At 38.4% G+C, this 13,766-nt stretch overlaps 1 protein-coding gene across 3 annotated transcripts in view; it reads left to right on the top strand.

Annotated features, from left to right (window-relative positions):
* Positions 1 to 13,766, top strand: part of CD2AP (CD2 associated protein) — an 84,408-nt gene that overhangs the window by 31,448 nt on the left and 39,194 nt on the right. For all 3 annotated transcript variants that reach the window (XM_067294376.1, XM_013955627.2, XM_013955626.2), the window contains exon 3: positions 10,355 to 10,508. In XM_067294376.1, the coding sequence (XP_067150477.1) occupies positions 10,355 to 10,508 (154 nt within the window). The remainder of the gene's footprint in view (positions 1 to 10,354; positions 10,509 to 13,766) is intronic.

Below are 13,766 nucleotides of genomic sequence, written 5' to 3'. Positions count from 1 at the left end.
GAGGCTTCTGTATGATGGGAATCTTTTAAGAAACAGCTGAAGATATTGGCCCCTTCAGCGGACGGAAGAATTCACATAAGGCAGCAAGAGTTTTCGTTAGGATTCGGAGCTCGCTGTGAATTATCCCTGCTGCTGTGACTTTTTAAGCAGATCACTGGATTAACTACTTGGGTTTATACCAGTCAGGCCTTGACCCTGCAAATCCCCCCTGTAAACTAACCTATCTAATGTGAAGAGTGAAAAAACAGTGCTGAGGGTTTTTTGAATTTACAGTGGGGCTTTGTCTACGCCCTAGAGCTACCGTTGCTGACACGGTCGTGCCGGCACAGCTGTTCGTAGGCACCTTGGTGAAAGCAGTGCGTCTCCCGGGGTAGTTGTGTTGGGTTACGAACGGAATAAGCTAAGCAGATACAGTCTCGTAGTACCATAACTGTGTCCACACTGGAATTTTGTTGTCTAGCTGGTGTTAATTATTGGTGTCACATGTATGAAGAACTTCATATTCCAAGGCAGTATAGCTATGTGAATTATGAAGAACTTGCATAAGAAAGATGTCTGGGTATATGAATTGCTTTTGCTTATCTTGGTGGACTATTAGATCTGAAACGTTACAGATGCTTTTGTCAAACGTTAACTGTTTAAGTGCAGAACATGTGGCGAAATGATGGTGCTTTCCAATTCTAAGCAGGCACCTGCGCTTTCAAAATGTTTAAAATAGCACCTGTAAAGGAGGCTGTAGTTTGCATTTGAAAAAGTGGTGTTTCATTTTAAGAATAAAAATCTACAACATCTTGAATTCTTCTGTGGCTGAATGTGAACATTGAATGAAGAAAACACTAGCACTTGTTTTATTTTTAGTATTTTAAAATGCTGTGTTACAAAGAGCATGATTAGTTCGTGGAAGTGCTCCTAAATTTTGCATCAGGAGACAGTATTGAGAAGAAGGGAACTTGAGGTATTGTTCCTAAGGAAGACCGGATAAAATGTGATGACTCATTTATGTGAATACTGCTTAGTATGCTAATTATTCTCTCTCATTTGAGTAATCAACTTTTCTTGATTGTACGTGCTCCTCTTGCTTTTCTAGATGTCGTGTCTGCTTGTGACTTTGTTCTGTTGTCACTCTGCATACTCTTGGATATCTGTAGTGCTGCTCAGCTCGGATGTAATGTTTTGTGCGCAAGCTAGTATGAAAAGGTAAAAAATTATATGTAAACTGTTATTTTTTTTTAAACCACATGAAACCATCTGCTCTTTTGTCTTTCCTCATCTATTTTTTAAACCTGGTTGTGCATAATTTTATGACTTGGTTTTACAGCCCTGTAGGAAGGTAGCCATTCGCTACTGTAGGCACATAAGCCAGGAGTACGTTGCATCAGATGGCATTTGCAACCATCCTTAAGTAAACTCCACAAAATGCGGACAACGTCACAGTCAGAAATAATTGACTAGACATTTGCAGAAAACATGTTTAAGTTTAGACCTTTTCTATGTACAGAAGTCTAAAGTAGTCCCATAAATATGTACTCTGTAATTAGCTTATGTAATAATACCAAAGAGGTCTGTTACTCCAATTAATATATGTAATGTTTGTTATATCCTGGGAATCTCAAGTTCTCTGTATGTGAACCCCAGAATCATGTTTTTAGTACTTTTTTACCTGTATAGTAAATCAGCACATGTTTACACCCAACACTGCTAATATTAAATTTGTTCTGTTACTTTTTCCTATAAAGCTGAATGGAGGGGATGGATTTCTTACAGTTTAATTTATGATAGTCCTGGGAAGGATTAGAAAATTTAGGTCAGGGTAATAATACTTGCAAATTTGAAACTCAAAAATTTGCATGAGGGTAGTTCTTATAGCCTGTGGTCTTGCAACCGTTGGATCACTTGTGAGTTTTTTGAAAGCGTCATTGTTTTGCAGGGGAAGCTACCTGATATGTACTGTAACTTTTTCAGTGTTAAATTTATTTTTAATGTGTCTTGCTTCCTTGAACATTGAGTTCAGTATTTGGAACTGTTATCAAAATTGAATGTGCTAAATGATTTCTAGGTCTGAAAAGCTTTTCGGATATTTTCCGCTTCCTAAAAATCTTACTTTGGTGTGGATATGTATGTGTGTGTTAGCTTTGGACTTGCTGTACTATGCTGTCAAACCAGTGATGACGATGGGTGGATGCTCTTTGTCATCTCTTATGAAACATGAGCAGAAAGCAAGACTCATTTTTCATTAAAAATGTTAGTTATTGTGTGAAGTTTTGATGAAATTAATTTTCAAAACTAGTTTTTTTAAACAATGATAAGAGGTGGGATTTTAAAACTTGCACTTTTGTGATTACATTCTTAGTCCTGATCCAGCAAGATGCATAAAATGCATGATCTTTGTATCTTAGGCAAGAGCTGCAAAGGGACTTGCAGGGACTTTTTTTTGGCCTCCGCTTTGGGAGGAAGTGGCCCTGAGTTAAGTACTGAAGGTGGGACAGGGAATGGAGAAAGCTGGATGCCTTCGAAGAGGGATGCACAGCTAGAAGAAAGTTATATTCTGCTATCAGAATACACGGAGCAACGATGATAGTGAGAATGAGCAAGGGATGATGTCCTCAGTTAAACATCAGAGTGGACCTGTAGTGGTTAATTGGTCTGGACCAGCATACAGACACTTAACTGGGAGAAGGGAAGGAAATGTGTCTTTCCCTGTCTTCCTTTGCAGTATTGCTTGATTTAAATACTGAATTCTGCAGAAGCTGAATCAGTGTCTTGCCCTCTGCCGCATGCCTGGTTTCATTGATCTAAGGCGCTATTTTACGACTAGCTGTTTGCAGGACTTTAATAACTAGCCTATAAAACAATTGCAAGAAATGAAAATCAAATTTTTGTATGTCTGAGCAAGCAGAATGGAAAAGAAATGCAATTAACATTTTAAGATGTTTTTATTTGGCTGCAAATAAATGTGGCAGCCCTATAAAATATCACTTGGATGTTATTTTTAAAAATACTTCAAGATTTATTTATTTTTTAATTAAGTGGGGGGGGCAGCACTGACCTAAAAATTTGTGCCTCCTCTAATTAATCCTGTTAATTTTGAGATTATTTACTGTCGGTTGCACTAGTGATTAGACTGCAGTGTTTTTCTGGATCTGGGCTTGAGTCTTTGATAGAAGCAAATGGAAAAAGTTTTTTAATGTTTGCAAAAATTTAAGATGCTTAGATGTTACAAGTTTCTAATATTTGTAAAGCTCAAGAGGCTTAGTAAGAGCTCAGATCAGGATCTGTTTTGGCCCTTGTTTTGCATGAGCTTTATAGGTATCCAGAGTAACATATGTAGCGAACTCTGAAATTCCAAGTCCGCTTCTACCTTCCCACCGTAGAGATGAACTTTCCTTGTCCAGACCTAAATCGGGGCAAAACATTAACCCGCGTGACGTTAAACTCCTAAACAGCCCACGAAGTAATTTGTTTTGCTGAACAAAAGTGAGGGCTGTAGTCAACTCTGCATGCTGCTTCAGGGGACTCTAACTAGTTCCATCTTTGAAGTGATTTATTTCTGTTTTGAAGAATAACTTTTAATCCTTTGAGGTGTTGATGGGCTCCTTGTGACGTCTGCCATCTGAGCTGTGTTGTCAGGAGATGGGAATTACTGCAAACGCGAATGTGCTCCGTGGAAAGAGTTCAGCTAGCATTTTATCTAATTTTGTTGATAAATTGTCTTGTTCCATGGCTTTAATTCATGGCAAATATGATAAATGAACAGGATAAATGTGGATAGTTGCAGATTATTCATTTTTCTCTACTTGCCCTTATTAAATATTTCTGTTTTTGTGTTCTGTGGATGCCTGCATTCAGTATGTGACAACTTATTTTCTATTCAAGGAGGGAATGAAATTGCTATTCGAAGGGGCACTGACAGGCAAAATTAAAGGACTTAGTGACTTAGATTTGAATAGGCAGAAGCTGTTCAAGCTGTCTCATGCCTTCTTCTACTAAGAACCTAAACAAATACACATTTTAAATTATTTCAGAGTTAAAGGGTGCTTGAATAATTAGATATAGGAAGATTTTTGTATTCCAGGAACCATAATTTTTAGTTGTACCTGAAAAGAGTTTTTGCTGGCAACATTATATCTGTATGCAACAATATATTTCATATATATATAATATATGTGTGTGTGTGTGTGTGTGTATTATATATATATACACACACACACATATAAATAAAATGCATGCACTTTTGTTTGTTTTTTTGGTGAAAAGTGTTTTGCAGGCTCTAAGGTGGAGAGAGAAGCTTATATAAACAAAACTCTATTGCTTGTAGATTTATTGCAAGCTTCCAACTCTTCCTTTTCCTCTAAAATTGAGTGGCAGGTTTAATTCTGACTTCCTTTTTTTCTGCCCAGTAAAGTATGAATCACAAACTTAATTCATGAATGGACAATGCCATTACTGCTGTTCTGGTGGGGAAGAAAAGAGCTGAGAAAATCATGTGTTCAGACTCAGATGTTTGCCTTTATGTATTTCTCATCTCAGCCTCCTTGGATATTGAGACCATTGGAGATCTCATTTTGAAATATGATCAGCCAATAACACAAATGTATGTAGAATAGGTAGTTTTTGTACAAGTTGACATTTATTACAGTTATACAATGGAAATGACGTAAAAAGTCTAAAGATGGTTGGTTTTGGTATAATGACATAGGAGAATTAAAATCTTTTATGTTCGAAGATTCTAGCTAAGGATTTAGGTTAATTCGATAACTAACTTCTCTCTGCCTTGTAATGCAGGAGTAGACTTCGTACTTACGAGCATCTATCCCGTTCTTGTTCCTTCAGACAATCTGATCTGGTTCCTCTATCACCAGATTGTCCAATTGATTTTTAACGTTCTGTGCTTCTGCTGCAGGAGGTAAGGAGGATCCTCCTCTTCCCATTTTAGCTAACAGTGGGAAGGCGGCTGGCTCGCTTACAGAGTAGGTCAGGACTGTCTGCTTGTTTATTTAATGAGCATCGTGAGGTTATAGATGAACATAGACATGTTAGATCTTGTGCATGTTAAAGCAGCAAGGAATAAATTCTTGTTTTACATTTTGATGTACCCAGATGATCTTGAGGTTTTGTTTTGTTTTGTTTTTTCCTGAGGAATTGTTAGACTGGGACAGGTCCTCTCGGGTGTCACTGCTGATCTCTTTTCCTCTATTGTGTGAGAATTATACACATTTTTAAAATAACACCCTGGTAGTGATTTCATATTTTGTGAAAGTGTTGTGAAATATGCATTTAATGGCGATTATATAAAAGTTGTAAACCTTAATGACCAGAGCTATAGTTTGCAACAGAAAGTGTGGGTGGTTACTTATGATTTGAGTGTTTCATGCCAAGATAACAATGTGTAGTGAACTTGTACTGCCAAATCATAAATTCATAAAATCTGTGTTGCTGGAAAAGCTGACAAGCCTTTTATTGTGGTGGCCTGGCATAATAGAAATATTAAAATTTCCAGCTGCAGCTAATGTCAGATTTCTGTTTTGTTTTTGCTGGCTGGCAAATAGTGGTGGCCTCATCTCATAACAAGCTGACCAGTCCAGTATCCTGGAAACTTTTTATTGGTATTGTCATAACACAAGCTCCGAGTCTGTAAGTCTAGATGGACAGATCTAACTTAAACCGCAAACCCAAAACCTTACTTGTTCCAAAGTGAATGAACAGGAATTTTGGAATTTCAGGTTAGATATAATGATAACTGAGACTTTTTATCTGTAGTTTGGATGCAGACGTTAGACTTTTGTGCAGTGTTTTCCAACAACTTAAACTCAAGCCAGCTGTTTTGGCAGAGACTTAAGTATTGCAGACTTGATAGGGACCTTTGACATTTGAATAAATTATTAGAGTCAGTTTCCAGAGATCTGAACTGTGATATGTCTTGGTTAGCAATGATTTCCCTTTGTAAAATCTTTGCACGTTCGAAAGGTCAGAGAGTCATAGCAATGATGTTCAAGATGAAATACCTGGAAATGGTGGTTGGGAAGTATCCTAGAGGATCCTGAAGCGTGCTTTTGCAAATGAATCTAGAGCAGTTTCCTGCCATCAGAGGACTGATATGAAATACAGGTTTGTGGAATAGTGGGCCAAACGCAGGCCTGGAAATGAGGGATTCCTACATTTGTTTTACCTTGGCTTTAATGTAGTTTTTAATGCCCTGGGGAAGGATAATTAATGCTGCAGTTCCTCTTTAACAAAAAGATAGTGCTAGCTTTACGTGGAAGTTCCAAAGGCAGTAGGTTAAATATTGAGAAAAGTTTTTGGCTTATCCATACGCTGTTTATTAACTCATTCTTTTGTAGTATTCTTGCCAAAACTAGATTTATCACCTGCCACTGTCCTTGGTTGCAAACCAGTTTTACTTGATGTTATGATTACAATATGTATTCTAATGCATTAAGTAAAATATTACTATCCGTTGTCTTTGATTCGAGCATGGTTGACATAAATCACTCTTTCACAGATGTCTATTCGTTGCAAATCTTTTCATATTGGTTTGCAGCTCTGCACCTGTCTTTATCCCATAATCATCCTGGTCTTTCCCTTGCTGCCTCTTTCCTTTAATATATCTTGGTTTAGTTTCTCTGGGAAGTCCATGTCTATCTGCATATTGAAGTGTTCAATTGTCATATCTTAACCGGGGTCTTATAATACCAGTCTCTGCCAGTGTCTGATCATTCATTCTGGTTTCTGCTAATGGAATTCTTCATCAATAAATCCTTAATCTTTGAATGTATCCTCAAGATTTTCCTCATGTATCTGCTCACAGAATTCTTTTATATCTCTTTTAAAATCTAATTCCCCTGTATTTTCTGTTGTTGTATTTGCCATTGGTAGTCTTTTTATGTTTGTATTTGAATATTTCCTTCCTGTGACTGCTTCAATTACCGACTGAACCCAGGTATTAAAAGGTTCAAGCATTCCTCCTTTCCGTTTTGGGTCTTGATCTTTTGTTGCCACTGCTTTTGTCTCAAATTGTTTCCTATTGTTTATAACCTACCAATTACTTTGGGTGTAGTATTACTATTGGACTTTAAAGTATGTTGTCTGTTGACCTCAAATTACTGATAAAGGTGTGGCTTATCTTAAAGCCTCTTCTAGCACTTGGAAGCAGTCTTTTATTTAAAGTAGGTCATATTTTTGGCCAGGCTGCATGTGTATGTCTTCCCCATCTCCCTTTTGCTTTCTTCATGCTGCTTATGAAGCATGTTTCAAAGTTATTACAGCACCCGCTTCTGAGGTTGCGTGTGAAGTACAGCATTAGTGCAGACCTGGAGAAAGGAGTCTGTAACAGGCTCCTTCATAGGAGAGCCTTATGATTGAAAAATCAGTTAAATGGAGAAACTTTTAATTTTTGGAGCAGCTGGAAGTTTTGGAGGTTATTTAAGTTCCATAGTGTAAGATTTTTATCTTAAAAATCCATAGACAGATCTACTCTAGGCTAGTTCTCAAGTGACACTATGTTTTTTCAGCAGAGCAGAATGACCTTGTTAGTAAGGCAGCTAGATAGGGGACTTTTTTGGGTGGTAAGCTTTTTAACTACAGCCAACTTTAAATAGCTTATCAGACTTTCAAGCAGCTGCCCCCCCCCCCCCAAAAAAAAAAAAAAAGATTGATAGCCCAAGAATGACAAAATCTTTATTTGTAATGCCCATTTGAAAGGGAAATAGTCATAGTACTTTGCTTTTCTGGAGCTTTTTTTGACTTGGAAGGTGAGGTTTCTGTAGAACAGGCTGATCAAGAGAAGAGGGCTCAATGAATCGGGGAGAAAAACATTAGGAACTGCTTGCTTGTTTTTTGAAAGGATCCTTTATGTAATGTAAATGAGTGGGAGGAATAACTCGTTCTGTGGGCCCTGCTTATTCTGCTCTTCTCTGTCCTCTTGGGAAACAGGAAGGTGCCTTAGATTGCTTGACTTGGTTGGTATGTTTTGAAAGCTTCAGTAGCTTTCTGGGCCTGTTGAGTTTTCCAGCGGAACAGTTTCAGTCAGTAGCCTGGGTTTTCATGTTCTAAAAAGCATCAGATAAATCCTGGCAAATACGTTTCTAATATTTTTAGCATTTCAGAGATGCACATGGTTTTCTTGTCTGAGAGCTCATATTTAAGCATTCAGTGGATATCAGTTAGTATATATGTTGTACAATCTCTGTTTCTGAATAGTATTAAATATTCCGTTGAAGTAGCTGAAATGACTAGTGGCGTCGCTGACCAGTGGCTATTGGTGATGGATGCAAGAATTGTTCTGAAGTGGGTCACAGAAAGGTGCAAAGTAATTATTTATGTAACAGACTTTCACAATGGATATCTACTTTCCTCAAGATTTTATCCAGCTGTGGTGGCTGTTTCTATCAGAGTAGCTAGTGGGAATGCTACGGAGCTTTGAGGGGGTTGGTAACATACAGATAAATGAGATCCAGGGGACATAATACACTCAGATTCTCAGAAAGTCTTTGACAGAGTTTTACATCAACTTATTGAAGAAGTGAACTTCAAGAAATGAGATTAAAGCAAAAACCCTTTTATGGACTGAAAGGTGGTGTTCAAGATTAAGAAGCAAAGGACTTCTCAGGATAGAGAAGAGTCTGCGGTGGGATCCTTCAGGAATGGGCCCTGGTGCCAGTTTTATTCAGCAGCATCTTCAGTGAGCTGGAGAAGGGATTTAACCATGGAATCTGCACTTTTGTGAATGTCATTAAACTCTTTCCAGTAGTTTGGATGATGATGGCAAGGAACTGAGTGATCAAAAAGGTGGCAGATGAGCTTGCAGGTAGATAAATGCTGGTTAATGTATGGAAGGAAAGGTAATCTATAACATACCTACATGCAACTGCCAGTTCCAAGCTGAGCATCAGCTCATGAATATTTTGGTTTTGTCATTTTTCAGTTCTTTAAAATCATCAGTTCCACTGGCAATGACAGCCCCCAAAGCCAGCAGGATGCTGGGCCTCATCAGGAAGGCTATTAGGAACAAGACAGCTAAATGATTAAGGGGATGGAGCAGCTGCCTTGCGAGATCAGGACTAACAAGGCTGGAGCTCTTCAGCTGAGAGAATGAGGCCGAGGGGGGATATAAGCAAGGTTTACACAACCATGAAGGAAGTGCTAAATTGGATGCAGAATAGCAGCTCCCCAAATTCCGTAATACCAAAACCAAGCAGGAGGGACTTGGACTAGTTGAGGCATCAGTTTAAAACAGAGAGAGAGAAACTTCTTTACACAGTAGGGAGTGAATATCTGGAATTTATTGCCAAAGGCAGCTATGGAGGCAGGTGGGATCAGGGGTTTAAAAAGGGATTAGACAAATTTACTGGCAGATGTTAAAGGGAATGGGCGGGATGTACTTTCCTAATGAAACCTTTATGGGTGCTCGGGGAATATGAGAGGAAAAGACAGCAGAAAGCACTTAGGATTGCATGCTTGCTCTCTCTAAATAGCATCTCATACTGCCACTGTTGGGAGCAGTATTCTGACTGGATGGACCAGTGGTCTAGCTCGATGGGTAATTTCTTATGTTAAGTGACTTCCTCCTCCCCCCCCCCAATTTCAGAGTATTCATTCTCAGGTAGAGTCTCATTTAATGAGCTAATACAGTAGAATAACTGCTGAATATATGGCCTCTTTTGTCAAGAACTGATGCTTTCTTATTTATAGGCTTCTGTGTCTTCATTAGCACATTCCTTCTAAATTAAGGTATTAACATTGTAACCGGTAGGGAAACAGCAGAAATATTATGGTTTCTGTTATTTTCTTCCTGCACCCTCCCCCCTACTCCCACTTGTTTTATGTATCTTGTTGTCTTTTCCAGTCATATCTTCCAGCAGTAGTACCATTACATCTTGCCTGTAAACATCACTTGAGCTTTCTGAGGCAGAGATGATCTGTTGTTAAAGATTTATGTACTAGAATATTGATTTTTATTTAGTACCCTACACCATGGATCTGTAATTGAGGTTGTATTCTTACAATTTTTAAAATGTTTTTTATATAAGCCATGACTTCAAAGTTGTGTTAATTGTGACTTTTCTGGGCTCAAAGCTACTTAGGATTGGAGTAGATGACTAAAACACTGCCTCTGTTTAAGTTTTCTTGGCACATTAGCTTGCCTGTTTCCTAACAAATTGTGTGGAAGGTTCATATTTATAAAGGCCTTTAGTATATTTAGATGCAGGATGCCGTGTTTGTTGAGTATTACATGTCATTATACACCAAATGGTAAGTGCAACTGAAATCTGGTAGGCTATAGAGTGGCTCATTAAAAACACTGTGACATTTTGGGTAATTTAAATGGCCTCTCAGTCTTTTAAATCTCTTGTTTCAGGAAGTTAAGAAGGATGTAGAACCCAAGGATGACGTTCTACCAGTCAGGAGGGAGAAATCTGGCAATGTAGCAAGTCTTGTGCAGCGTATGAGCACCTATGGGCTTCCAGCAGGAGGATTTCAGCCTCATCCCCCATCTAAAAGCTTCAAGAAGAGTATGTAGTCTTTCCAATTCCTTCAATTGCATAAGCTGCTGAAGTGTAATTTTTTTTAAATAAAACATTAATTGCTTAATGCCTAACTTAGTTTTAAGTCTGTACAGAAAGCTAGAGACATAAGAGATATTTTACATTCTAAGCCAAATTCTGCCCCAAATGCATGCAAAGCTTGTATGTAGTTCTTAATGACAGCAACAGTAAGGAGCAGAATTTTAGACCCCTTCTAGATTCCAGAGCATATTACCTTGATTTTTTTTTATTATTATTTTTTTTGATCAGCACAGAGCAACAGTCCCTTTCAGTTGTTTTCTATGACTTCACCTGGGCTGTGTTTGTATTGTGAAGTACCTGAATGAGAACCGAAGGCCTCTTCATGATAATTAAAAAACTTTCTGGGGTTGTTTCTTCTGACTAGAAAAGTCTTGCTAGAAGTACAGGGCTTTGTGATGAGGAAGTACTGTTACTGTCTAGTTTAGATTTCTCTTGTTTAGGAAGTTTGCTTGTAGTGTGAAACAAGGCGAAGTTGGAGGAGCAGATTTGGTGATGCCTAAGAAAAGGTGGTGGAAGTCTTCCTTTGAATGTAAATTTAACCCCAGGATAGTCAGTAGTGGAGACTTCTGTGTCTCCATATCTGTAGTTCCTAGGTTGTGATGCCGGTGTTTAAGTCAAGCTGGCTAAAACACAGAGCAGAAAACTTAGTACTTGCTTTATCTGGAAAACTGACTTGTGATCTGTATTTAGATGTCTCAGTCTCAAAAGAGAGATTCCTCTAAATTAGTCTGGCTTCATCTCTATTACAATGAATTGCAGGCGTTTATGATTAAAGCTTGTTGTTTTTTAAAACTTCGTAACTAACTGTTTTTGGTATGTTTACACTCTGAGTTATTGCTCATAAAAGGAGAAGGGCCCCTAGCTGTCTTTTAAAGCCCTAAAATGGGACCACCAGATTTATAAGTTTGTCAAAGCCCTCTTCTGGGCTGCTAATGACCTTATCTTCAAAATAACTTTTTTGTGAATGTGTTCTGTATATGTTTATTGGTGATGGCATGTATGTGCCAGTTAGATGCTTGCATCAACAGGCTTTTGAAAATCTAATCTTAAAGATTAATGCTTTTGCTAGTGTAGTGCAACCAGGTTCCAAAAGGGAGTCATTTTGATCTGATACCAGTTCAGCATATCCTCATACGCCTTCTGGTCTCCCTAACCTTTGAACAATCGTGTCTTTCAACAATTTTCTCTTCCTTGTGTTGATTTCTAGGTGGCCCTGGCCAGGGTAGGAGATACAATTTGATCTCAAACACTGCAGCTCTGTGGCCATCCTCATTCTCCTGGAAGAAAATAGAATTCAAGCACCTTCCTTAAAGCAATACATGTTTTTAAAAACAAAATGGAAAAAAAAAACCCACAGAGCAGTTTAATTGGCATAACCATGATCTTGCATTTCCATTTTACTAGCTGTTCCCTCTTTCCTGGAAGACTATTTAAAGAGCTTCTGCAGATCCTTTTTGTTCTTAGCCTCTTTGCCTGGGCAATCGCTTACTCCCCTCAAAAGGTTTTTAATGCTTTAGTCATCTTTCGGTTTCTGGTTCTAACTTGGCAAAATGAGGTTTACAGTGTTAAAAACAAAGTTAAGCATCTTTAAGAATAACAGCAAGTTTCCCGTGTGTGGTGTCTTAGGTTTTATCTACCTAGGAGGTCCCATGTGTTGTTTCCACATGCAGTTCTCATTGAATTCAGGCATTTTATATCAGGTGAATAAGCTGCTTGCAATATTCCTATGAGTTAGACTGCTGCATTTATTCAGGAAAATCAAAATATAGAAGGTGCACTAACTTGTGATAATGAAGGGCTTAATTTGGTTTACCCTGCACAAAGCAAACAAAACCTGATGAGAGACAAGTTGTTCTGGAAACAGATGAATTGCTCTGGGGCTGCCAGTCTAACGGTTCCACTCGACTATATGAAGCAGAAGGATTGGTTTTTGACCTGATCAGTTAATTTCCTATGTTAATCTAAGGACTTTCCAAAACTGGAAAACTCTACTTCCTAAAATGGATATAACTGAAAAAGACTTCAGTGAGAGCTACTTCTAGATATGACATGCATCTGTTTTTTCTTTTCTCTTTTTTTCCCCCCCCCATTCCCTAAAAAAATAACATTACAATACATCTAATTTCAGCCTTCGTTTTGTATCCCAAATGGCCAAGTGACAGTTTAATTTGTCTTTTTTTCTGATTATCAATTTGTCTGCCCTCTCTGAGGTAGGGAAGCATGTGCAGCCACCTTGAATTTTTGCTTGCTTACTCTAGCTTAGACAAGTAAAAGCGATACGGAGCAGGTGTAAAGACAACCCTAAGCCTGCCATTCAAAGGAGGAGCCCTGAAAGGGCAATAGGAGGTAGTAAAGGCCAGTGGACCATTTATTTCAACTGTTAAACTAATAATCCTTCTTGACTGATAATGAATTTCAGTAGAGTAACTGGGAGGGCGTGTTATGTGGGGAAATGACATGTCAATAGAGATAACCCATAGACCTTTATAATATTTTTGCTTTATTTGATTACTGCTTTTTTTGTCCTCAGAGCAGAGGTGATATATTAGCAGGTAGGAAAACGCTTCTTAGTTAGGTGAGCCCTGTCTCAGCAATTTTAGATGCTGAATATTACTCAGATATCTGACTTGTTCCGTACTGAGAACATTGGGTGTAGCAGTCTCTAAACTTCTGATTTTGGACTTCCAACAGTACTGTAATTAGACAAGGAACAAATTCAGAGGCAGTATCTGTGTTTGTCGTGTTTTCACCCAGCTAATCTTAATTGCTCAAGTTTGAGAATGGATGGAGTGCAAAGTGTAAGAGGGAGTACAGAAATTATACAGCTGCCGTAGCGTTACCACTTAAAGAAGCAAATGTGATCTATATCAAGCTTTTGGTTCATTTTTTCACTGAAACTTGGTGGCAGGTTGTTTTGGGGGAGGGATAAGGAGTAGCTATGGAGTGTGCATGGAGCTCAAGATGATGGTTGCCTTCAAAAGTTTGCTGGCTGTTCTGTTCTGAAAAAGGCCTGGAAGGGATGGTCTTAGTTTGAAGAAGAAAAGCCAAAAAACGTTCAGAGTTCAGGAGTAACATCACTCCAGTATGATACGTGTAGGGTAGCTGCGTAATCTGAGGTTCACGCACATGCGGCTGCTGAGGCTGTTGCTGTTAGAAGCCGGTTGAATGTTTCCCCCATCAGTGTGTCATCATGTCTTTAATGTC

Source organism: Apteryx mantelli, chromosome 3 (assembly GCF_036417845.1).
Source record: "Apteryx mantelli isolate bAptMan1 chromosome 3, bAptMan1.hap1, whole genome shotgun sequence".
Lineage (NCBI taxonomy): Eukaryota > Metazoa > Chordata > Aves > Apterygiformes > Apterygidae > Apteryx > Apteryx mantelli.
This window is presented reverse-complemented; position numbering and strand designations above follow the sequence as displayed.